General features: G+C 38.6%; 1 protein-coding gene across 11 annotated transcripts in view; it reads right to left on the bottom strand.

Annotated features, from left to right (window-relative positions):
• The window catches only part of ATG5 (autophagy related 5), a 152,827-nt gene extending 127,559 nt beyond the window's left edge, over window positions 1-25,268 (bottom strand). For 4 of the 11 annotated variants that reach the window (XM_024996697.2, XM_059889749.1, XM_024996699.2 and 1 more), the window contains exons 1-3: window positions 24,999-25,268; window positions 18,634-18,797; window positions 4,876-5,003 (exon numbers count right to left, since the gene is read on the bottom strand). In XM_024996697.2, the coding sequence (XP_024852465.1) occupies window positions 4,876-5,003; window positions 18,634-18,741 (236 nt within the window). In that variant the 5' untranslated portion in view covers window positions 18,742-18,797; window positions 24,999-25,268. 11 annotated transcript variants of the gene reach the window in all.
• Window positions 25,269-27,417: the final 2,149 nt, after the last annotated feature.

Here is a 27,417-nt window from a genome sequence, read left to right as displayed (position 1 = left end):
AATTAACAATTTTTCTGCATAAGTTGTTGCTTCTTTACCCTTTTATTACTGGTAAAACACATGGACGTATTGTACATGGTATAGCAGTAACAGGTATGCTCTGAGGTCAGCCAAGGGTGCTCATTCTAGTCTAAACATCTGAATTAGATAGCAAACCAGTATTTTAAGACTAGCTTTGAAAGGAATGTTTCCTACATTCTAGAGCACTATTGTCCCACTCCATTTCATTTAAATAAATGCATTCTATTCATAAGTTTGCTACATTAGTGATTCACTGAAAACAGGATTACATTTTAATAAATAAAAAAAGGTTTAACTCAAATGCAAACCAAAGTAATTTAATGAATACAATCTATTTTGCCTTTCTCTGTGGTACAAACACAATTACAGGCTAGCACTGTGTGTCTCAGCTTTCTCAGTCTATTCTTTTGCATGAAAAAGTACAGAAATAACCAACTAAAGGAATATTACAAGTGTAAAATGCTAATAAGTAAGCCACATTTCAAAAATCTAGTTTACAGAATAATTTATAAAATTCTAAAAATTCACCTTAGAAAAATGACTAGATTTAAGAGAAGAGCCTTTTTACAAAAGTTATTTTGTTAAAGTTCACTTTTGAAATCACATAGGTACAGTATTAAATTCTGAGTCAATGGATATAGTATGTCTACAACCTCAGATCTACATCAGTATTTGTTGCTTTTCTTTAAATACAAAAGGTAGTTTCAACAACTTATTTCTAACAGTCAGTCTTGAAAATAAGTCAATTTATACAAAACATTAATATCCCAGTAGAGACATGTTTTACAGCTGACAGAGAACTTTTTCTAAATTTTGTACCTAGAGGCCTAAGATCTAACTTTAGGATATACTAACAAAGTATTCTTTAAAGAACCAAGATCTTTTCTCTTAAAATAAGCCTAATATAAAAGTAACAAATTTGAACACGAGTTACGGTAACAAGAAGTGAAGTGAAAGTCACTCAGTTGTGTCTGACTCTTCTAAAAAACTATCTCTTACAGTGTAATGTTAGAGCACCCTCTGCTGACTAATAAACTCAAATACTCTTAAGAAAGAGATCCTTAACTTAAGATCAGCTTTTTTCATTTCCCATATAATTTTTAAACATTAAAGACATAAAGAATATAGAGGATAAAGCACTAAACAGATAAAGCCTCCTCGGCACCTCTTTACAAATGGACAATGTATTAAGTATTCAGTATATGCATACCACTGTTCTTAAATATTTTTCTATTCTAATATGCAGAATTTAAAATGTAATTAGAACATACAGAATCAGAGAAAACAATAACAACTAACAGAATTATCACCACATATAGCAAAAAGATCCCTGAACTGAGAGCCTCAATATATGGTCCTACTTGCTCATTTGAGTAAGTTATTTTATTTATTTGAGTCTAAGTTTTATCAATAAAAAACTTATTTAGATTCATTTATTCATTCAACAAACATTTACTTAGCACCTCTTCTGAGCCACTGCTTAAGCTACAAAGCACCTGCTCAAGCACCTCACACAGATGATTAAATATCTGCAAAATAATTAATATAAATAGGAGACAGGGTTATTATAGAGAGAAAGAATATCAATTTATACTTTCTTCCTTCTTTTAGGAATTGTCTAAACTGGTATTTGGTTTTCTTTCTCACTTGAATTTACTTAAAACTCCAAAGAATTAAGCATAAGGCAGATATCATCATCCTCCTCAAATAAATGTTCCTCTACTCTTTTTTTGATAATTTTTAATAATTTTATTTATTTATTTTTGGCTGTCCTGGGTCTTCATTGCTGCGTGGGCTTTTCTCTAGTTGTGACAAGAGAGGGCTACTCTTCATTGCAGTACTCGGGATTTTCATTGTGGTGGCTTCTCTCATTGCAGAGCATAGGGTCTAGGATGTGCAGGCTCACATGTGCAGGCTGGGAGCAGTTGAGGCTCCCAGGTGCTAAATCATAGGATCAATAGTTGTGGAGCACAGGCTTAGCTGCTCTGCACCATGTGGTATCTTCCCAGATCAGGGATTGAACCTGTGTCTCCTGCACTGGCAGGCCAACTCTCCACCACTGAGCCACCAGGGAAGTCCCCCTCTACTCTTTAGTCATCATTATGGTCTCAAAAGTCCAAGTCTTAAAAAGCTTCAGTGGTAGCAGCTTCTCTACAATGATTATCCTATCCTATGAAGCCCACTGCTTAAATGCTAGGTAGATATTGACAGCCTATTTCCAGGAAAATAACTCTTATCACATAGGAGAAAACTGCTATGGTTCGGAGCAAAAAGAGAAAAGGTCAGAACTTAGTCCAGAGGCTTTGGATTACATTCATGCCTCAGTAAATTATTCATTCCTCAAATATACAGAGTACCTAACAATACTAAAGGAAACGTTGTATCAAAAGCAGTTAAAGGGCTTCCCTGGTGGTTCAGTGGTAAAGAATCCAGCTGCCAATGTAGGAGACATGGGTGTGATCCCTGATCTGGGAAGATCCTACATGCTGCGGGGCAACTAAGCCCATAGGGCACAACTATTGAGCCTGTGCTCTTGAACCCAGAAGCTGCAACTACTGAGCCCACGTGTTGCAATTACTGAAGCCCACGTGCCCTACAGACAGTGCTCAGCAACAAGAACAGGCCACAGCAGTAAGAAGACTGTACACAGCAATGAGAGAGTAGCCCCAGCTCTTACAATGACAGAAAAGCCCACATAGCAATGAAGATGCAGCACAGCCAAAATAAATAAATAAAACTAAAAAAATTTTTTTAAATAGCCATTAAATGAGTGCACAAGACATAGTTATGAAACTGACATCATACATAAAAAGTTAACACCCCCAAAACTAAAATGAAGACAATGTGAACACAACTGCATTCACATAAGCTCTCTAAAGGGAAAAATAACTTTGCTCTTTAATAAAAGATTTACAGAAAGGATAAATAATGACAAAGTAGGAACACATATCTTGAAGACAACGTAACAGGGAGAAATGGGACCAAATGTCATTTACTGATATCATATATAGAATACAAACCTACAGAAGACAAATCACATCAAATACAAAAATAACCACCACACAAGATGAATTAAAATAGCAGCTGAAAGATGAAGACGTAATAACCATTTACTATAAAAGCTGAGTTGAAGTTTCTCATCTCTTCCAAAGTTTCTCAATTGGAGGTGGTTTTGCATCCCATGCCCTGCAACATTTTTATTATCACAACTGGCAATAGAGGGTAGGGGCCAGGGCTGCTGCTAAAAATACTGCAACATACACAGTAGCCCTTCCACAACAAAGAATTACCTGGCTTCAAACGTCAATACAGCCCTTGTTGAGAAACCATGCTTTACAATGATAAAACTAAAAAGCCCACGGTCAGTCACATCAGTTCTTCTTATGGTAATTGGTAACTGTAGCCCGCCAGGCTCCTCTGGCCATGGGATTTCCCAGGCAAGAATCCTGGAGTGGGTTGACATTTCCTTTTCCAAATCGACAACTAATGCACATTAAGCAATACAATTTCAATATCCAACTATAATATAGATAGAACTGTCAAGAACATAGATATATCCTATTGCTACTCACCCACAATCTTTCCCCCTCCTTCCTTTCCCTCTACTCTCCTGATCCTTGCTGCTCTTATACTTCTTTTAAGCCACCTTCCCATTCCAAAACCTTCAATTCTTCTGAGAAATAAAAAGAAAACAGAAAACATTGACTTATCTATGCTGCCTGAGGTCTAGAATTATTCAAGAGTCATGAGTCTGATAATGTGATTATGAAGATCCGTATTCTGTTTTGATTAAAAAATGGACATTATACCAAAAAAAAAAAAAAGGTTAGTGACGTGACCCATGACTGAATACAAGATATTACCTTTTATGTTTCTGAATCATTAAGAGAAATCTAACTACTCTTGGAAATTAATCAGCACAAGGTGAGTTCCAAAAGTTCACTCCTTATTTCTAAATGATCCTTGGATTCAAGACAGTTGTACTTATTACATACCTACTAGCTTTCTTTTATTTGCTTTAAGCCTCTTTTAAAACTCTTCATTTTTTACTATTCCCAAATTCAGAGAGCAAGTCCATTATTAAACTATTATTCTTCGTATTTCACTTAAAGCTTGACTCAGTCTGTACCTTTTTCATTTAACTGCACCTACATCTCAGCGTATCTTGGGTCATTTTATTCTTCTTCCTGTAACTTCTTCAATTTCCTTAAATATTTTTGGAAGCACAATGACCAAAGCTCCCGGTAACAGAGGAAGCACAAAATTACATCATCTGTAGATAGATAAGCCCAGATTTGGGATTTATTTTCAGTATATTTCTGAAAAAGGATATTTATTTTAGATGTTTCTGAAAAAAATAGTACTCTGATATATCATCAAAATTATTTTTCACATAAAAAGGAAATCAATATACTTTAACTACTAGACCAAAGCTAAGCAACATAGCACAGTGGTCAACTGTATGTGGCAATCAGTTTGAAAGATGTCCCTCCAGGTAATCATGTGTATATAAAGATCTGTTTATAAAGATTTTAGAGACAGAAACAAAACTGAATAGTATCACAGAGTGACTTATTCATATTTTAAATATATGTTAAAAAAATAACCAAATATACTATTACCATGTCATATAAAAAATCTATTGATGAAAATATATAAATCTGTCCTATGCATCCAAATAGAAGGCAGAAATATTTCCAATAAAATAGTTTAGCATTGATTTAAAATCCACTGTATTATAGAGCTAGACTAGTGATTTCTTGCACAGAACTTTTAAAAAACTGCTTCAAGGCACTATATCTTCTTAAAGCTATCATATACTCAATGCTTAATAATGCAGAAAAATTCACTCACCATTTCAGTGGTGTGCCTTCATATTCAAACCATATCTCACTAATGTCCTCTTGTCTCATAACCTTCTGAAAGTGCTTTTTCACTTTGTCAGTTACCAACGTCAAATAACTTACTCTTGGCAAAAGCAACTGAAATGAAAATTTATAAAACCATATTTATTTACTATTTTTTTCAAAAAGAAATACACTAAATAGGATTTTAAACTACATTTTGAATATTCTGAAAAACAGGCATGTTTTTTGCATTATTTTGAATATTATAACAAAGCAAACTTTTTTATAGAAAATCAAAGGCTAAAGGTTAAGATGACTTAAAATTTCTTATGAGGTCATTACTTGATGTATAGCTTATAGGGTAAATGCCTAGAATAAACAAGTCTATGTGTAATCCTTCTGTAAAAGTTTTTTTCCAAATAAAAATACAATGCAATCAGAAGCCATACTATTTAGCATATTTATTAGTTCTATCAAATTTAACTTGAAAATTAATATGATTCACCCGAGTTAATTCAACTCTGGGAAGATAATCACCTCAGTGTAATGTACACTTTGACTTATCAATCAAGAGTTCTCAGTTGATCCATCATATTTTGATAATCTACTGTGTACTGACTCAGTTGTGAGAAGAACACCAAGGCAAGGACATAATCTACCCTCAACTACAAGGCTAAAATAAAGTGGAGGTTAAAAAAAAAACTCTTAAAAAGTACTTACAAAACTACTTCAGCAGCAACAGAAAGGCCTTTAAAGGTCAGCTAGAAGATTTCATTTGATAAACAATGAAGCCCACTATGATACCACAAATAAAATGATACGATGAGAAATAGTGAAATAAGTGAAAGTGTCAGCTGCTTAGTCATGTCTGACTCTGCAACCCCATGGACTGTAGCCCACCAGGCTTCTCCGTCCATGGAATTCTTCAGGCAAGAATACTGGAGTGGGTAGCCATTCCCTTCTCCAGGGGATTTTCCTGACCCAGGGATCAAATCCACGTTGCCCACATGCAGGCAGATTCTTAACCATTTGAGCCAACAGGGAAACCCCAAAGAGAAACAGTACTTGAGGATTATTCTAACCATTGTATATAAAAGACTGCAATAAGATTCTAGACAGGAAATCTGTTAAGGAAATATTACATGAGATGAGAAAGAAGGAATGGAAAAGTAGGGGAGGCCTGGAAATTAGAACAAATTTTGGTGATAACTAATGAAGAAATCTGAAATGCAATAAAGCACAAGCTTAGAATATAATACTGATGAACTGGGGTCCTGCTAGTGTCAGTCAACACTAATCTGTCCTTATGGAGGCTGGACCTACTTGGGCTTTGCAGAGAGAAAAGTCTGGAAAGGAACACTGAGGATGGTATAGTAAGAACTGGAAGCATGAAGGCCATCAGAATTATTCCCCCCAGGAAAGGAGCCCAGAAAGAAAACATAAGAGAGCAATGATTTATTTAAAGAACCTACAGGTAGATAAAAGGAGGAACTTGGCAAAAATTCATGTATTCTCCTCCTTTGCAGGAGAAGCTCTAGCCATTTCTTGCTTTCCTAAGGTTCTGTTCTCTTTTGGTGGTAAAATGGTTTGTTACTCTCTTTCAGCTGCTTCTGTGAATGGAACTCTGTATCACTTTTCATGTTGCTTATTCAAAGTTATGTTTTTTTGATCAGTGAATCAAATAGAATTATGTACTGGGCTGGGGACTATATACAGAGAGAAATATTCTAGTTCAGGGATCGATACTTAATCAATGAAGATAGAGGTGACAGGCTCCAGTTAGGTAAGAGAACATTACAGTGGTCCTAGGGGCTACAAGGTAAAGGATGTGAGTGGTAGCTGGAATGTTCCAGTATGGAAAAAAGGTGCTCATATTAGGAATAAGCTGTAGGATAGGAATGTGAATTGAACAGAACATAATTCCTCTTTTTAAAAGATTTTTAAATTTTTTGGTCATGCCACACAGCAAGTGCAATCTTAGCTACCTGACCAGGGAGGGATCAAACCTACGCCCTGGTTTGGAAGCATGGAGTCTTAACCCCTGGACCGCCAGGGAAGTCCCAGAAGCTCTTCTTTTATTATATAATGAAACAACTAAAATGTGATTAGAGAAGAAAAGAAAAAGGAAACTAAAAGTTACTAAGTATAAGGAAAAGCACTAGTTGTTTTACAGGAAGTATTATTATCACTTCTATTTTACATACAGCTTTAATATTAGTAACTTGTCAAAACCATATTCTATTAAAGAAATCACAAAGAAAAATTCATTAGTGTCACAAATGACAGAATCAAGTACAGATGTAACATGGACAGTCTCTAAGAAATTAAAATATCATGGTAAATTAGCCATTTTAAAAAAATAAATAAATATAATCTATTCGTCCAACAGTTCTGTATTATTAAGTCCAGGACTTTAACCAGTGTGTTGGGTATTACATAGTTATCTACTCTGTAGAGAACGATATTCACCTACGGAGATCCTAAGAAGGAAGATAAATCAGGAAAAAATGAGTGTGGGTATCAGCTCTTGATTTTGGAAAGACCTATACTACATGTACAAGGTTTAGCTGCTGCTGCTAAGTCACTTCAGTCGTGTCTGACTCTGTGTGATCCTGTAGATGGCAGCCCACCAGGCTCTGGCGTCCCTGGGATTCTCCAGGCAAGAACATTGGAGTGCGTTGCCATTTCCTTCTCCAATGCATGAAAGTGAAAAGTGAAAGTGAAGTTGCTCAGTCGTGTCCGACTCTTAGCAACCCCATGGACTGCAGCCTACCAGGCTCCTCCGTCCATGGGATTTTCCAGGCAAGAGTACTAGAGTGGGGTGCCATTGCCTTCTCCGCAAGGTTCAACTAGAGTTGCTGAAAAATTCACAAATGATTTTCATGATACAAAAATTTCTTTCCAATAAGGAATTAGTAACATTAGAATTTAAGCTCCATTAAGACAAGGGTTTTCATCTGTTTTGTTCACGGCTAACATTCCCAATGGCCAAAATAGTGCCTGCTTTATAAGAGGCGTATAATAAATATTTGATAAAGAATCAGAGATGACAAAGGTTAAAAGAGTGACAAAAGGTCAAAAGTGATAAATTTTAAAAGAATGCTCATTCATAAGACAGAATCCACACTCACACTAAAATGTAGCTGGAATCTTCTGTTCTACATTGGCCCGTGGGAGTAATCTGTAACTAATATAAATATAGTAGCACTAAGAAAAAACTAGAATAGGTACAGATACAGTTTATCCAGTAAATATTCAAATAGGTAAAATGGAAAGAAAATAACAACAAAAGCATAACCCTGCCTTCTACATTAGGATTGTATCACACAAGAATTTTCTTTGGTATATCTCATTGGTTTACTTCAAGCTCATTTTTTCAAACTGTGTTAAAATATACCTAGCATAAAATTTACCATGTTAACCATTTTAAGCAAACAGTTCAGTGACATTAAATACATTGACACTGCTGTGTCACCCATGTGACACCCATGACTATCCATCTCCAGAACTTTCCATCAAATTCTGTACCTATTAAACAATAATTACCTCATTCTCTTCTTCCTCCCTAGTGGCTCAGATGGTAAAGAATCTGCCTGCAGTGCAGGAGACCCAGGTTTGATCTCTGGATTGGGAAGATCCCTGGAAAAGGGCATAGCAACCCACTCCAGTATTTTTGCCTGGAGAACTTCATGGACAGAGGAGCCATGAGACACTTCTGAGTGACTATCACTTTCCCTTCTTCCTCCCAGCCTTCCATAATCACTTTTTAACTTTCCGGCTCTGAATTAGACCCTTCTAGAAGGCAATGGCCCCCCACTCCAGTACTCTTGCCTGGAAAATCCCTTGGACGGAGGAGCCTGGTAGGCTGCAGTCCATGGGGTCGCTAGGAGTAGGACATGACTGGGCAACTTCACTTTCACTTTCATGCACTGGAGAACGAAATGGCAACCCACTCCAGTGTTCTTGCCTGGAGAATCCCAGGGATGGGGGAGCCTGGTGGGCTGCTGTCTATGGGATCACAAAGAGTCGAACACAACTGAAGTGACTTAGCAGCAGCAGCAGCAGCAATTACATCTAAATGGAATCATAAAATAATTGTCCTTTTGTGTCTGGCTCATTTCACTTCAATTAACGTTTTCAAGGTTCAAGTTCTTTTAATACAAAAAGGTTTAACCCCTCCAGGGATACTCTCCACTATATGGACTCTTATTCTCTTATTCTTCATTCAGCACTCAGTATGACACACGTGATACATTTTTTTCCCTCTGTATAGCCAATAAGGAATACATGTTTTACATAGTTGTATAGATTACTTGACTTCCGTGGTTGCTCAGCAATAAAGAATCCACCTGCAACGCAGGAGATGCTGGCTTGATCCCTGTATTGGGAAGATTTCCTGGAGAAGGGAATGGCAATCTACTCCAGTATTCTTGCCTGGGAAATCCCATGGACAGAGGAGCCCAGTGGGCTACAGGCCACAGGGTCGCAAGAGTTGGACATAACTTAGCAACTAAACAATAACAACAGATGGCTTATGTTTCAGCAAAAAAGTGCCTGTAATATTGTTTACACCAAATCCTATTTTGTCCAAGAATTTTCAGCTATAAAATTAGAGATTCACTTAACAAACAAACATAGAATTAAAATACACTGGAATCCTCTAGTAAACAGAATCCAACAACATATTAAAAAGATCACACATCATGACCAAGTGGGCTTTATCCCAGGGATGCAAGGATTCTTCAATATTCGCAAATCAATCAATGTGATACACCACATTAACAAGTTGAAAGATAAAAACCTTATGTTTTTATCTCAATAGATGCAGAGAAAGCCTTTGACAAAATTCAACATCCATTTATGATAAAAACCTTCCAGAAAGAAGGCTTAGAAGGATCATACCTCGGTATAATAAAAGCCATATATGATAAACCCACAGCAAACGTTATCCTCAATCGTGAAAAACTAAAAGCATTTCCCCTAAAGTCAGGAACAAGACAAGGGTGCCCACTCTCATCAATACTATTCAACATAGTTTTGGAACTTTTAGCCACAGCAATTAGAGAAGAAAAAGAAAGAAAAGGAATCCAGATTAGAAAAGAAGATGTAAAACTCTCACTGTTTGCAGATGACATGATCCTCTACATAGGTGCCCTAAAGACACCACCACAGAATTACTAGAGCTAATCAATGAATATAGTAAAGTTGCAGGATATAAAATTAATACACAGAAATCCCTTGCATTCCTATATACTAACAATGAGAAAACAAAGAGAAATTAATGAAACAATTTCATTCACCATTGTGATGAAAAGAATAAAATACTTAGGAATAAATCTACCTAAAGAAACAAAAGACTTATATATAGAAAACTATAGAACACTCATGAAAGAAACCAAAGATGACACAAATAGATGGAGAAATATACCATGTTCATGGATGGGAAGAATCAATATAGTGAAAATGAGCATACTACCCAAAGGAATCTATAAATTCAATACAATCCCTACCAAGCTACCAATGGTATTTTTCACAGAACTAGAACAAATAATTTTAAAATTTGTACGGAAATACAAAAAAACCTCAAATAGCCAAAGCAATCTTGAGAAAAAAGAAGAATGGAACTGGAGGAATCCACCTGCCTGACTTCAGATTTACTACAAAGCTACAGTCATCAAGACAACATGGTACTGGCACAAAGAGAGAAATATAGACCAATGGAACAAAATAGAAAGCCCAGAGATAAATCCACACACCTATGGACACCTTACCTTTGACAAAGGAGGCAAGAATATACAATGGAGAAAAGACAATCTCCGTAACAAGTGATGCTGGGAAAACTGGTCAACCACCTGTAAAAGAATGAAACTAGAACATTTTCTAACACCACACATAAAAATAAACTCTAAATGGATTAGAGATCTAAATGTAAGACCAGAAACTATAAAACTCCTAGAGGAAAACATAGGTAAAACACTCTCTGATATAAATTACAACAGGATCCTCTACGACCCACCTCCCAGAGTAATGGAAATAAAAGCAAAAATAAACAAATGGGACCTAATTAAACTTAAAAGCTTTTGCACAATGAAGGAAATTAAAAGCAAGGTGAAAAGAGAGCCTTCAGAATGAGAGAAAATAATAGCAAATAAAGCAACTGACAAAGAATTAATCTCAAAAATATACAAGCAGCTCATGCAGCTCAATACCAGGAAAATAAATGACCCAATCAAAAAATGGGCCAAAGAACTAAACAGACGTTTCTCCAAAGAAGACATACAAATGGCTAACAAACACACGAAAAGATGCTCAACATCACTCATTATCAGAGAAATGCAAATCAAAACCACAATGAGGTACCATCTCATGCTGGTCAGAATGGCTGCTCTCGAAAAGCCTACAAATAATAAATGCTGAAGAGGGTGTGGAGAAAAGGGAACCCTCTTTCTTTAGGAATAAATTCCACTGTTGGTGGGAATGCAAACTAATACAGCCACTATGGAGAACAGTATGGAGATTCCTTAAAAAACCTGGAAATAGAACTGTCATATGACCCAGCAATCCCACTGTGGGGCATATACACTGAGGAAACCAGAATTGAAAGAGACACAGGTACCCCAGTGTTCATTACAGCACTGTTTACAATAGCTAGGACATGGAAGCAACCTAGATGTCCATCGGCAGATGAATGGATAAGAAAGCTGTGGTACATATACACAATGGAATAGTACTCAGCTATTAAAAAGAATGCATTTGAATCAGTTCTAATGAGGTGGATGAAACTGGAGCCTATTATACAGAGTGAAGTAACTCAGAAAGAAAAACACCAATACAGTATACTGACACATATATATGGAATTTAGAAAGATGGTAATGATGACCCTATATGCAAGACAGCAAAAGAGACACAGATATAAAGAACAGACTTTTGGACTCTGTAGGAGAAGGCAAGGGTGGCATGATTTAAGAGAATAGCATTAAAACATGTATATTATCATATGTGAAACAGATAACCAGTCCAAGCTCGATGCATGAAACAGGGCACTCAAAGCCGGTGCACTGGGACAACCCTGAGGGATGGGATGGGGAGGGAGGTGGGAGGAGGGTTCAGGATGGGGGACACACGTACACCCATGGCTGATTTATGTCAATGTATGGCAAAAACCACTACAATAAAGTAATAGCCTCCAATTAAAATAAATTTAAAAATATACCAGAATTCTGTTCCATTTCAATGTGTGAGGCATCACACTAGGTGATGAGGACAGAGCAGTGAATGAGACAAAAAGAGTTCTTCCTCTCATGAAGCTTATAGGCTTAAGAGGAACACAGTAAAAACAAAATTACAAATATGATGAATGTAAAGAAGTAAAGGATGTTATAGGAGCAAACAGCAAAGAAATTTACAGGAAAGCTCAAGGAAGGCCTTTACAGGAAGTAAATTTTAAGGCAAGAGTCAAAAGGGAAAGAGGAACGAACCAAACATGGGTGGATTTGGATGTCTGGGTGTGAGTAGGGGTGGGAGATACTTCTGTTCATTCTAGCAGAGGGAACTGCAAGGAAGGCATGGCGTGAATACAGAAAGACAAAGACTGGCACATGAGGAATTTTAAGAATTTGAATATGAAAGGACTGTAGAGGTTTAGGACAGAATAGTACAGAAGAAGCAAGGGACCAGGTCACGAAGAACCTTGTAAACTACATTAAGGATCCTAAAGGCAATGAAAAGCCACTACAGGTTTCAAGCTGGCAGGTGAAAAGATTAGGTATATGTTTTTAAAGATTACTCTAACTGTGCAGACGGGAAAACGGAAAGAGGGCAGGACAGAAACCAGGGAAATCAGTTAATATTATAAAACCCTTTGGTTTTCAAATGGTGGTCTGAACTAGGCTGTATCATGGCATATGAAAGGTATAAGAAAAGTACGAAATATCTGAGATGTAAAATCAGACAGATCCAATTATGACTGAATGTCAGCGATATAGAATAAGGCAGTATCAAAGGATGAGTTCCATGTTAATTGCTGTAGGAGTAATTAATTAGCTGGATGATAAGACAAGAATAGAAGATGGCAGATGACCAGGTTTTCTGGAGTAAAGATGATGAGTCCAGCTTCAAACACACTCAGTTTGAGTTCCTTCGAGACATCTAAGTGAGGTTATCAGCAGAAAGACATACAGATCTGGAGCTCAGGAGAAAAAGCCTGGGGAGCTGTTAAGATAAAAATGCTCAACAAAGACATAAAAATGGAGTGAGAGCTCTAGTAGGGGAAAAAATTGAGAAAGTGAAAGTTGCTCAGTCATGTCTGACTCTTTGCAACCCCATGGACTATACAGTCCATGGAATTCTCTAGGCCAGAACACTGGAGTGGGTAGCCTTTCCTTTCTCCAGGGGTTCTTCCCAACCCAGGGATTGAACCTAGATCTCTGGCATTCCAGGCAGGTTCTTTACCAGCTGAGCCACAAAGGAAACCCAAGAATACTGGAACGGGTAGCCTATCCCTTCTCTAGCAATTCTTTCTGACCTAGTAATTGAACTGAGGTCTCCTGCATTGCAATTGAATTCTTTACCAACTGAGCTATCAGGGAAGCACCACCCCCTGCTCCGCAAAAAAAAGAGAAGTGGACCCCCCCCCAAAAAAAAGGCAAAGCAAAGGGGAGCACAGGAGCAAAACCAGGGATGAGGCACTGCAGAGTGAGAGGACAGTGTAATAAAACCGAGGAAACAGCCAAAAATATCAAATAAGGCTGAGAGATCAAGCAAATTAAAGTTCAAAAGCAGACTCTAGGTCTGGTTAAAGAATAAAAAAATAAAAATTTTTAAAAAGATGTCACTAGGGACTTTGACAAGAACAGTTTTGTTGAAGCAATGCGAAAATATGATTATAGCAAAGTAAGTAGTGGGAGGTGGGGAGGAAACAATGAGTACAGACAATCCTTTTGATAAGTCTGGCTGTGAAAGAAAATCAAGTGGTTGAAAGAAAGATGGGGTCAAAGAGGTTTGTTACAGGATAGGAAGGATCTGAGACAATATAAATGCTGCAAAGTTGTTGTTAATAGACAGAAAAAGTTGAAAGTAAAATAAATAGAGAAGGCAGAAGATGGGATCCAGAACACAGATGGAAAGCTGGGCCTTGCCCGAGAAGAAAGGGCACCTCTTCCATTAAAACAGGAGAGAAAAAAGTGAATCTGTGCAGATACACTCTCACCTCTCTGTGCAGATACGCTTTACAGAGTTGGCGGCAGAAAGGTAAGGAAGGTCCTGTCACGTGGTTTCTATTTTCTTTGTGAAGTAGGAAGTGAGGTGAGGGCTCAGAGGAGTCCTAGCAGAGGACAGACACAGTTGACTATGGGAATATAAACAGACTGCTGGGTTTAGGGTCTACTCAGATCAACTACCACACATCTGTGTGATCACCTCTGGTAAAAAGTCACAAAATATGAATGCAATTTAGTGTGTATGTTTCATACTGGATAATCTAAAGGAAAAGTAACAGTTCAAATGAATATAACAGAAACAACAAAAACTGAAACGTTGCTTTGTTTCTAGGAAAGTTCCTTGCTAATATTCTCTGTAATATAAGATATAATTCTCAATGATTATGACACATAGAATTGGCTGAAAGATTTATACAGAGCCAACAAATCAAAATGCAGAAATAAAGAGAAATATATCTAACATTAATAAGCTTTTCCAATTAAAACAGAAAATCCCAGAAGACTCTGAATAAAAATTATTTAATTTACAAATTTGGTACAGAGTGGATATTTTAAAATCCAGTTTCTAAGAAAGAAGCTATAAACATTAAAAAAAGGAAACTACATTCCCATTCACCCATCCTTCCTGCACCTCCCCCTGAACACGAATGGACGCTTCAGGCCACAATGACAACCCTGTTATATCACCTCACCTGAACTCTAAGAATGTCTGGGAAAGAGGTCTACTAGCTCTCAGGGCAAATTTTCATCCCATTTCATCTACCTCTTTAAAACAGTATCATTATTACAACCCAAAGCAATTAAAAATACATTCAAGCTTAATTTACAACAAAGAGATACGTGAACTAAAATCATATTGGCACTAAAGTGTTTACCGATAATAATTCTAATAGTAAAACCACTGCTAGTGGTTTTGTATACAGCATTTTCTTTCTTCAGTTCAGTTCAGTTCAGTCGCTCAGTCGTGTCCGACTCTGCGACCCCATGGACTGCAGCATGCCAGGCCTCCCTATCTATCACCAACTCCCGGAGTTTATTCAAACTCATGTCCATTGAGTCAGTGATGCCATCCAAACATCTCATCCTCTGTCATTCCCTTCTCCTCTCGCCTTCAATCTTTCCCAGCATTAGGGTCTTTTCAAATGAGTCAGCTCTTCGCATCAGGTGGCCAAAGTACTGGAGTTTCAGCTTCAACACTACAGTTGAAAAGCATCAATTCTTCAGCACTCAGCTTTCTTTATAGTCCAACTCTCACATCCATACATGACTACTGGAAACCATAGCCTTGACTAGACGGACCTGTGTTGGCAAAGTAATGTCTCTGCTTTTGAAATGCTGTCTAGGTTGGTCATAACTTTTCTTTCAAGGTGTAAGTATCTTTTTATTTCATGGCTGCAGTCACCATCTGCAGTGGTTTGGGAGCCCCAAAAAATAGTCTGGCACCGTTTCCACTGTTTCTCCATCTATTTGCCATGAAGTGATGGGACTGGATGCCATGATCTTAGTTTTCTGAATGTTGAGCTTTAAGCCAACTTTTTCACTCTCCTCTTTCACTTTCATCAAGAGGCTCTTTAGTACTTCTTCACTTTCTGCCATAAGGATGGTGTCATCTGCATATCTGAAGTTATTGATATTTTTCCCGGCAATCTTGATTCCAGCTCGTGCTTCATCCAGCCCAGCGTTTCTCATGATGTACTCTGCATAGAAGTTAAATAAGCAGGGTGACAATATACAGCTTAGATGTACTCCTTTTTGTATTTGGAACCAGTCTGTTGTTCCATGTTCAGTTCTAATTGTTGCTTCCTAACCTGCATACAGATTTCTCAAGAGGCAGGTCAGGTGGTCTGGCATTCCCATCTCTTTTAGAATTTTCCAGTTTATTGTGACCCACCCAGTCAAAGGCTTTGGCATAGTCAATAAAGCAGAAATAGATGTTTTTCTGGAACTCTCTTGCTTTTTCAATGATCCAATGGATGTTGGCAATTTGATCTCTGCTTCCTCTGCCTTTTCTAAAACCAGCTTGAACAACTGGAAGTTCATGGTTCATGTACTGTTGAAGCCTGGCTTGCAGAATTTTGAGCATTACTTTACTAGTATGTGAGATGAGTGCAATTGTGCAGTAGTTTGAGCATTCTTTGGCACTGCCTTTCTTAGGGATTAGAATGAAAACTGACCTTTTCCAGTCCTGTGGCCACTGCTGAGGTTTCCAAATGTGCTGGCATATTGAGTGCAGCACTTTCACAGCATCATCTTTTAGGATTTGAAATAGCTCAACTGGAATTCCCTCACCTCCAATAACTTTGTTTGTAGTGATGCTTCCTAAGGTCCACTTGACTTCACATTCCAGGATGTCTGGCTCTAGGTGAGTGTTCACACAATCACTTTTTCTTTCTTACACTTCAGTCTTTATCTGACTCTTTGTGACCCCATGAATGGTAGCCTGCCAGGCTCCTCTGCCCATGGGATTTCCCAGGCAAGAACACTGGAGTGAGTTGCCATTTCTTTCTCCACACTTAAGTATGCATGCATTTAAACAGCAAAATCTGAATTATGCTGCATAGTTTTAAAGTTCAGTTCTTTAATATTTATTATATGCCTGTCACCCAATAATCTGAAAAAACATCACCACAATGAAGTTTCTTTTGGGTGAAGAATTAGGAAGAATTCAAGGAAAAAAAAAAAAATCAATTCGTATTAAAAACAATCTTCTTCCAACAGTTAATCTCATTACTTACCATTTTTAATTCGATTAGAAACAAAAAACAACTTATCCTCTAGTTCTCACAATGGTCTTTTCATATTTAAAACAGATTTATAAATAAGGAAGGAAAAATATTATATTCTTTACTTGCTTTTTTTAAGTGCAGAAAATGTGTCAAACATCATATTCTGATTTAAAAGTAAACAGTCTTAAATCATGTATCTCTTAGCTTTCACTACTTTGACCAACTGGACACACATACACTCCTCCGTGTAAGTACTATTAGAAAGCTGCCCAAGGTTAAAAGTTTTCATTAAAATAGCAAAAGCTAGTTTGGAAACAAACTTAAATGATATCCTCACCCAAACTACTGAGGGAGAAGAGTAAAAATACATCTAACAAATGAAATGTCTCTAAAAATAAACTATGATCACTTTTCATTTTAACCATGGAAGTTTTTCTAAAGATGGAAAATTGCTGAGTTTCCAAAGTAGAAATGATTCAAATTTATATAATCAGTTATGATTATCTGAAAAAGTACAAAAGACTACCCAATTTCTCTGAAATTATCATTCAGTAAGAAAACCCAGAGAATTTAAACAAACCCCCAACATGGGGGTGGAGAGACTTTCATGCACTGAGTATCTACCATTTGTGTGACATATTCCAGATTCAAGGACGCACAGAGAAAAACGAAACAGTTCCTGTATCCAACAAGTCAGAGGACGGGCCCCTACAGGAGCTTCCTCCAACCATCTGACTATCCCCAGCTGGGGCAGGTAGGGGACGAGTGCTGCCTCACCAGCACACAGGGGAGAAAGCCAAGGGCAAGCTCAACTGAAGTGAAACAAGAGACAGTCCAGCAGCACAGACGTGTTTCACTTCTCCAGATCTTCCTGAGTAAATAATACTACGTGTGCATGCATACTAAGTCGTTTCAGTCATGGCCGACTCTTCGCAAGCCCATGGACTGTGCAGCCCACCAGGCTCCTCTGTCCACGGGCTTCTCCAGGCAAGAGTACTGGAGTGGGTTGCCATGTACTTCTCCAGGGGATCTTCCCAACCCAGGAATCAAACCCATGTCTCATGTCTCCTGCACTGGCAGGCGGGTTCTTTACCACTGGCACCACCTGGGAAGCCTGTGTACCTGAGACACAAAGGAAAAACTAAAATGACAGTAACTGAGAACGTCTTTGCCTACTAGGGACTGTTTAGTAAAAAGGCAAGATGCTATTATCTCTGACTGACAGATGCTTACGTTTGGATCATATCGGCAATTAAAAAGAAAAAAGAAAAGCAGACTAAAATCAAAAGATAACTGATACTCTCTTTTTAGAACAGATAATACACTAACTCCAATCCACAAGCCTACATGCAACAAATTATGTTATTAAACAATATGTTTCTTTTTATCTATATTAAATCATGAACATATGAAGATACACCCACATTCATATGTTCATTTCAGCTATCAAAAAAATTTAAATAGTTGCTTTGAATACAAAAGAACCAAATCTGAACCTATCATTTTCAAAATAGCTTCCTGTTAAAAAACCACACATAACTTATGATTCATTATCATACACTATAGATGTGTAAGAAAAAGAAAGTCAAGATGGTCCCGTATCAACATGTCAGCAGTGCTTTTATCCTCTGAGCACTAGGATTAGAGACGATTCTTACTTCCTTCTTTTCACAGGTCTGTGTCTCCTAATTTTTTTTCCATAATAAGCACATATTAATTGTATACAAAGAGTTGAAAACCAGCCTCCTGGTTCTTAAGAGCTTTCTCTACAGAAATGGACAAAGTCCCGACATCCCACTTGCCACCACCAGCATACTTACATAGTATGGCTCTGCCTCGCGTTCAGTTATCTCATCCTGATACAGGGTGAAGCAAGTTGGAATTCGTCCAAACCACACATCTCGAAGCACATCTTTGTCATCTGTCATTCTTCCAGTGATGAAAGCAGTACATATAGGCTAAATTATTTTCAGCCAAAGCCAAACTGAAAATAAAATGAAGAGCGTTGGTCTGATCCTTGTAAGAATAAACGAACCTGCTCCAAAACAAAGATTATAGGAAATCAAGAATGCCGTTAACGATTATTCACTTCAAAAAACTACATGATGGCATTCTTTAGAATGAATGCAAAAATCAGTACAACAAATTCCAAATGTGAAGCCATTATTTATTTAAAGAGATCACAGAAGTAACCATTTCAAAATTACATATACAAATAACAAACCACAGCCAAAGTGAAACTATACTTGCAACATTCTCTCAAGCCCCAAAAAAGTATACTGCTTATCTAAAGTGAACTCTTCACCTGTAACTTTTGTCTCAGTTTTCTCATCTATAAAATGGGAATAATAGCACTGACCATGTAAGAGAGATATGAAAATTAAATTCATACATGTAGAATACTTACAATAATGCCTGTAGCACAGTACTAGTAGTATAAGATGTATCTGTCATCATAATTTATAGAACCAACAAGAGCTTGTCTCAAAAAATGTTTAAAAGTCAAAAACTTCAAGAACTTAGAATAATCAAAAGCATTATCTAGTGTAAACTGGAATTAGTAAAGGAAAATACAACCAAAAATTATGCACTGAGCATTGCTAGTAACACTCACGATAAGAGTCACAATTTGACCATTTGATACACCCAGCTCTGTGGCAGATGATGAGGGCTTCACGATGATGATGACAATGACGATGGTGGTGTTCATTTTTTAAAAACCTCAGGCATATTTGACTCTGCAACCCAATGGATTGTAGCCCGCCAGGCTCCTCTGTCCATGGGGATTCTCCAGGCAAGAATACTGGACTGGGGAGCCATTCCATTCTCCAAAGGATCTTCCAGATCCAGGGACAGGACCCAAGTCTCCTGCATTGCACGCAGATTCTTTACTGTCTGAGCCACCAGGGAAGCCCCTACAGGCATTGCCCAGAAGGTACTATTTACAAATCTGCTAAACATACCATGCACTTTCGTGTACGTTCCATAGCTGTGCTCATGCTGGTGGTTCCTAACCCTAAAGTACCCTTCCTCACCTTGTCTTCGACTTGGACAGCCTTCAGGAATCTGCTCAAAACAGCCTTTCTTCTATGCATGAATCAGGCAGAACCTCACTGCACCTTTACTTTTCCACTGCAGCAGGATTTTCAATCTGGTACTCTTTCCACCATACCATATTAATTGCCAAACATCCCTTTCAACTCCAATATGTCCATGGTTATAATTAAATGTTACTTTGTGAGTGCTTTCATAGGGAGGAGGGGAAGCAGTTAAATATTAACAGAACTTACCATGTTCAGGGAAGAATTTTAAAAGATACTGAACTTGAAGACTGGGTAAAATATGGACAGAAGAAAAGAAGACAAATAATCCAAGCAGGGCAATATAGCATTAGCAAAGACAGGAAGTGGCAGGAGCAATATATGAGCCAACGTTTTAGGAAACATATTGGGAACAGTAATAGACAATGAAAGAGTTGACACTGTGACACGGTCTACTACCATACATGATTTTAAGCAAGTCACTTTACTTCACTAAGTCTCAATTTCCTTAACTGTAAAAGTTACCAGGGTTGTTCTAGAGAAAAAAATCTATAAAGTATGTGACATGGTACTGGACACAGTAAGTGCTGAGACATAAAAGCAATTATTATTCCTTTAATGTCAAATTTATAAATACATAATGTAACCAGATCATGAAGTATACCAAATAGATAACTGTAGGTTTTCAATTTTATCCAACAAGCTGTGAGGTTCTATAATGGTGAAATAAAAACAATTATCTGGTATAGTCAGAACTATGGCTTTTCCATTAGTCATGTACGGATGTGACAGTTGTGCCATAAAAAGTGTTGAGAGCTGAAGAACTGATGCTTTTGAACTGCAGTGCTAGAGAAGACTCACGAGAGTCCCTTGGACTGCAAGGAGAGCAAACCAGTCAATCCTAAAGGAAATCAACCCTGAATATTCATTGGAAAAACTGATGCTGAAGCTGAAGTTCCAATACTTTGACCACCTGATGGAAAGAAAAGACCCTGATGCTGGGAAAGATTGAGGGCGAGAGGAAAAGGAAGCAACAGAGGATGAGATGGTTGGATGACATCACTGACTCAATGGATGAGAGTTTGAACAAACTCAGGGAAATAGTGAAGGACAGGGAAGCCTGGCATGCTGCAGTTCGTGGGGCTGCAAAGAGTAGGACATGACTTAGCAAATGAACAACAACAACAACAAATCTGATGGCAGTGCACAAAAGGAGATCTGAGTCAGAGAAAGCATAGCCAGGAAGCAATGTCCACAACCAAGGCATATAATAATGAGTGCCTGACCTAGACTGGTAGCAGTGGTTTGAAAACAGATAGGAGGCTTTTCCAGTGAAGAATAGAAGTTGGTAAAAAAAAAAAAAAACTGGCCGAGGGATAAAGACAAGGACTGAAAAGATTTAAATGCTTACAGTAGGTAATAGAGTAAGGTAATTAAGAGGTTTTGAAACTGGACTGACATGGGTTTCAACCCTGACTTCCTCATATAAGCTGTGAGTCCTTGGACAACAAACCTGACATCTCCAAACCTCCTATCTGTAAACTGAAGATAATTCTAATGTCACAGGTTGCTCTGTGTTTAGCACCTAGTAACCAACAACAGGAAGAATGGAATACGTATTTAATTCCATGGCCGCTCTGCTTGCATATCCTTTGCCCCTTCTCTTGGCCAATTCTTAATCCTCTTTTAAGAGTGAACCTAACATCAGTTTCTTGGGACGCCTTCCACTAAGCAAACTACAATCTAATTACTTATTATTTATCTTTATTGTTATATGGTATAACAGTGCACTGCAGGTATGTTTATCTTATCTGACTCTTGCCCCTCCCAAAACTGAACAGTGAGTTCCTTGACAGCAGAAATTGAGTCATATATACCTTTGTATCAGGGAGGGTAGCACAATTAGCACATAGTTGGTTCTGGAATTTTTGTTAAACACCGGAAAATATATAAATAAAGAAAATACATAAACCCCAAGGTTACACTAGCTACTGAAGAAACTTCTCCACCTAAACTCTTGCTAAATTGGTACAATCACACTTTAAATTCAGTGAATTTTATTATTTTAGAAAAATATTTTTCCCTCTCATACATACACAATGATATCAAACCACGCATCCAACTTGAAGGCAACATTTTCGAAGAAAATGAAATCTCAAACCATGATACAATCTACTAGAAATAAGCTTCTTTAGGGCAATGACTACTACCCGACTGCTGCTGTATTTTCTGCATCTAATTCTCAGCCTGGAAAAATGGTAGGTGTGTCCAACGAAAAACACTTAGCAAACAGTATAGTGAGTATGATAAGAATGTAATGCACAATTAACAGTCCCTTTTAGGCTACAAACCAAGAGCTGCTAACCTACTACCTAAAGCTGTTTTTTTGCTGACAAAATCGCCAACTATCCACAAATTACTTAAAATATCAAATACCTACTACTAGTAAATTTGTAAACATCTAAAAATATGTTGGCTGGTCTCCCTTTAAATTCAAAAGTGGGCTCTGAGTACTGCCCAGTGTTCTCATGTTTCCCTAGTCCATTTATTCTTCTGCTGTCCCAGATCAGCTCTCTCTTCTCAAATTTTCACATCTCCTTCCTTACTCTCTCTCAGCTAATGACTTGGCTTTTTAACTATTTCCTTCTATCTGGTTACTAAGGATCACCATTTTTGAACAGGGGTTTTAAGGAACAGGCGCACCCCCACCCTGGGGGATATAGTCTGTAACTCGCCCCAACCTCCAAATGTTGAAATGTCCTGAAGTCCTTGAACCCTGCCTTTGGAGATCTCTTAGGGTTTTAAATATCATTTACACATTAACAATTCCCACATTCACATCTTCAACCTAGACTTCTCTTCTGAACTCTAGTTCCACATATACTACTGTATATTGGCATTTCATTTGGAAATTTAGCAAGTGCAAAACAGAAAATGATTTCAGATCGCCCTCTCTCCTCTTCCTAGTACTCTGTGGTCTTCCCCAAACTACTAAGTGGTAACTCCATTCTTTAGTCGCTCAGGCCTTAAATCTGGGAGCCAACCATGACCCCTCTTCACAGCTGACCAGCTCTAGCTTAGACATCAGTCTAGAACCTAGTTATTTCTCACCTCCACTACTACCACACTGATCCAAGTCACTGTGACCTTTAACTCAGATAAATGCCACAGTCTACCAACAGAGGTCTCAATATTTCTGCAACTTGCTGCAGAGAAATAACAACATAATCAGAAAAAAAAATTTAAAACACAAGTCAGATGAGTTCACTCCTTTATTCAAAACTCTTGTTGTTTAGTCCCTCAGTCGTATCTGACTCATTCACAACCCCATGGACTGTAGCCCTCCAGGCTCCTCTGTCCTTGGAATTCTCCAGGCAACAATACTGGAATGGGTAGACATTCCCTTGTCCAGGGGATCTTCCTGACCCAGAGATCCTCATTGCAGGTGGATTTTTTACCACTGAGTCACCTGGGAAGCCACTCAAAACTAGACCAATTCATTCAAAGTAAAAACTGTAAGTGTTCAAAAAAAAAAAAAACTCTTACCAGGCCCTTATACGACCTGAGGCTTCCCTGGTAGCTCAGTAGGTAAAGAATCTGCCTGCAGTTCAGGAGACCTGGGTTCGATTTCTGGATCAGGAAGATCCCCTGGAGAAGGGAATGGCAACCCACTCCAGTATTCTTGCCTGGAGAATCCCATGGACAGAGGAGCCTGGTGGGCTACAGTTCATGGGGTCGCAAAGAATCGGACACAAGACTGAGCAACTAACATTAACTACCTACTCTGACCTGCTAATCTACTTCTCTCTCCAACTTGCTCCCCCGGTGGAGCCAAACTAGCTGATATGCTCCTGCCTCAGGGATTCTGGCTGTTCTCACCGTCTTTTCCACTACATCCACATGGCACCCTTCCTTAATATTACTAGGTTTCTGCTCAAATGTCATCTTCTCTTAGGCCACCACTATAACTTCCTACACATGACACCAGCATGTCCCATTCCCCTTCATTATTTTTTCTCCACAGCACTTTTCACCACTCCACTTCACATATACTTTAATTAACTTTTAAATTAATGTTTCCTCACCCCAAACCTCAAAGTGAACTTCATCATGGCAGCGATTTTTATTGTCTTCTTCACTGTTTATTGCTTCGTTTATTTTTTGTTCAGTGCCTGGCACATAACTGGCACTTCGTATCTGTTAAATTAATAAAGTGAATCTACACTTGAAGCTTGTACATTATTCTAAAATCTCTTATCCATATAGTATCATTCTATTTGTTTTTCCCCAATTTTAATCAGCATACCATGATGGACCAAAGAACATGCTCAAATCCAATATAAAATCCTAAAATTTCCCTCAACTACTACCCTCAGCCCAACATATTTACTTTCAAATTCAAAATTCAATCAACAACTCCCTTTATGGAAACCACAAAATAATTCGGTTCAGACCCAAGTTGTACACACAGTCCCCAAAACTCCGAAATTTATCAAGTAAATTCTAGAAGACTTTAGAAGTCCAGTGCCGTTTGACAGCCTCTGGGTTCTGATTCTTGCTAAAAACATGTTGTGTCTCCACACCCTTCAGAAAAATCTAGAACCAATCCAGTTTCCTTAAGCTCCTCAACTTCAGATGTGACTTGAAAATAATCCAAAGTATAATTAAAGTATATGAAAGTGCTTTGCCAACGGGAAATTTATTTTTGGGCACTAAATATTATTAAAATGAGACTTAATGAATGCTTTGAGAAGATAAACTGGGGAAAACTCCACCGATTTCGGATAGAATCGAACTGCCTATGAAATATCTATGATCTAAATAACTACTGCACGAAAAATGCAAGTCCTGGACTAAACTCCAGAGCCTCTGATGAGACCCCGGCTTCCTACCTTAGAAAGGAACGGACGTATTCCCTCCAGAGATCACACAGGCTACACCCTCCCAGCCGGCGCTAGGGCTCCGGGGGCGGCGCCTGGGCAACGCCACCTTCCTCGGAGGAACCACCTTCACCCGCCACCACCGCCCGGGGGAGCGCTCCTCTCAACGCACACGCCCCTCCTTTTTACCACACCTACTTGGCACTTCCCCAACCCTCTTCCTGCGGGCATTTCCTCACACTGGGGTGACAGACACACACATACCCTACTAGAAGCGCCGGCTTCTCCTCCGGCTTCCTGCACAGGTGAAGACGCTGGGCGGAGGAGAGCGGCCAACACACTATCTCGCCGAGATGCACCAGCCGGGAGTCCCGATAGCCCGCGCAGCCGCAGAAGACACCTGCGCGGAGGTCGGAGTAGAGCCCAGCTCCACTTCCGCCCTCCGGTATCCAGCAAAGACGGCCCGCAGCGCCGCGGAGCCCTGGAAGCCCACCGCAAGTCCAGTCACCCTCGGCGCCCGGAGATGACGTCACTAGACCCCACGTGGCCCGCACTCCGCCCTCCGAGTTCGGCCCAACCCTGCACCTAGGCTGGAGCCAGACTTGAGCATGCGCGGACCGAGCGGTCAAACCCCCTGGCAAGTTCACAGGTGATCTCTTGGCTTGTCTGTGCTTTTGACAGTCATTGATATTTAAGAAGGTTATAACAGTTCTGTGAGAGCAGAGACTTTTACAAATACGGAGACACTGCCTCACTGGAGCTTGATCGCGGCGTCTCTCTCCTGGCTTCCCACAGTAAAATTAATAAAACGTTGATCTTCAAAGTGTTTTCCTATTTTCTCATCTTCACTTTGTCAGAGCCACAGCATGAATTAACAGGCATTTGAAGCCCTCCCATCCATCCAATTGTATATGCCTTTGTCTTCCTGTTGGTTAAAATAACAAGCAATTAGTAAACTTACTCTTAAAAGCTGTTGGCACTGGATCTATCTAGAAGCCTTACCAGACATTTAACGTTAGTCTTTTAATTACACATTCCATCAAATTATTACACTATGCATACCGAGTAAATACTACTTTATCGTTCCTGATAATTGAAAAGATTAGGAAAATCCTAGTATTAGCCACAGGATACTTTTAAAAAGAAGAATCTTCTTAGGGGTTGTTGTTTAGTCTAATGATTTATTAGTGGTAAATCACACCTTATTCAAAATTCAATCAACTTATTGGTGGGTCATCAAATCAGTTTTGTGGGTCCTGACTAGCATTTTTCAGGGAAAAAAATTAGAAAATATTGGCATGCTTCACACATGTATGCAGGTCAAAAAGTGACAGTTACAACTAGATATGGAACAACTGACTGGTTCAAAATTGGGAAAGGAGTGTGACAAGCTTGTATATTGTCACCCAGCTTATTAAACTTCTATACAGAGTACATCATGTGAAGTGCTGGGTTGGATGAATCACTAACTGGAATCAGGTTTGCCTGGAGAATATCAACAACCTCAGATATGCAGATAATCCCTCTCTAATGGCAGAAAGTGAAGAGGAACTAAAGGGCCTCTTGATGAAGGTGGAAAAGGAGAGTGAAAAAGCTGGCTTAAAACTCAACATTGAAAAAACTAAGATCATGGCATCTGGTCCAATCACTTTATGGCAAATAGAAGGGGGGAAAGTGGCAGCAGTGATAGATTTTGTTTTCTTGGGCTCCCAAATCACTGCGGATGGTGACTGCAACCATGAAATTAAAAGACACTTGCTCCTTGGAAGGAAAACTGACAAACCTAGACAGCATATTTAAAAGCTAAGACATTGCTTTGCCAACAAAAGTCCAAAATAGTCAAAGCTATGGTTTTTTCAGTAGTCATGTATGGATGTGAGACTTGGACCATAAAGAAGGTTGAGCACCAAAGAATAGATGCTTTCAAATTGTGGTGCTGGGGAAGATTCTTGAGAGTCCCTTGGACATCAAGGAGATCAAACCAGTCAATCCTAAAGGAAATCAACCCTGAATATTCATTGGAAGGACTGATGCTGAAGCTACAATGCTGTGGCCACCTGAAGTGAAGAACCAACTCACTGCAAAAGACCCTGACCCTGGGAAAGACTGAAGGCAAAAGGAGAAGGGGACGGCAGAGGATAAGATGGTTAGATAGTATCACCAACTTGATGGGCATGAGTCCATTTGGTGGACTCATGAATTTGAGCAAACTCAGGGAGATAGAGAAGGACAAGGGAGCCTGGAGTGCTGCAGTTCATGGAGTCGCAGAGTCAGACAGAACATCGACTAAACAACAACATATATTAAGGTAAATATTGTTTCCTGAAATTTTTATTTTAATATGTATGTGGTATACACTGGATAGGAATGTGAAATACATTTCTTGATATTGGTAGCAGTCAAAAATATTTGAAAGTCACAGTCCAGTCCACTCCACATAATCAATGCAGAAATCCTCTCTATGCATCCTGAACAGACAACCATTAACCTCTGTAAAAAAGTTCTTAGGATAAAGTTGCCCTTCCTTCCCAATGGTAGCCAAAACTAAATGGAGTTTACTCTGAAATGTATTAAAAAAATTAGGTGGATTAATGAATGGATAGAGGGATGAATAGATGGATACATATTTGATAATGCAAGTATAGTAAAATGTTAATGGTAGAATCTATGTAGTAGAATGGTA

This window comes from Bos taurus, chromosome 9, assembly GCF_002263795.3.
Source record: "Bos taurus isolate L1 Dominette 01449 registration number 42190680 breed Hereford chromosome 9, ARS-UCD2.0, whole genome shotgun sequence".
NCBI lineage: Eukaryota > Metazoa > Chordata > Mammalia > Artiodactyla > Bovidae > Bos > Bos taurus.
The sequence above is the reverse complement of the archived record's forward strand: the minus strand, read 5'-3'. Positions and strand labels throughout refer to the sequence as shown.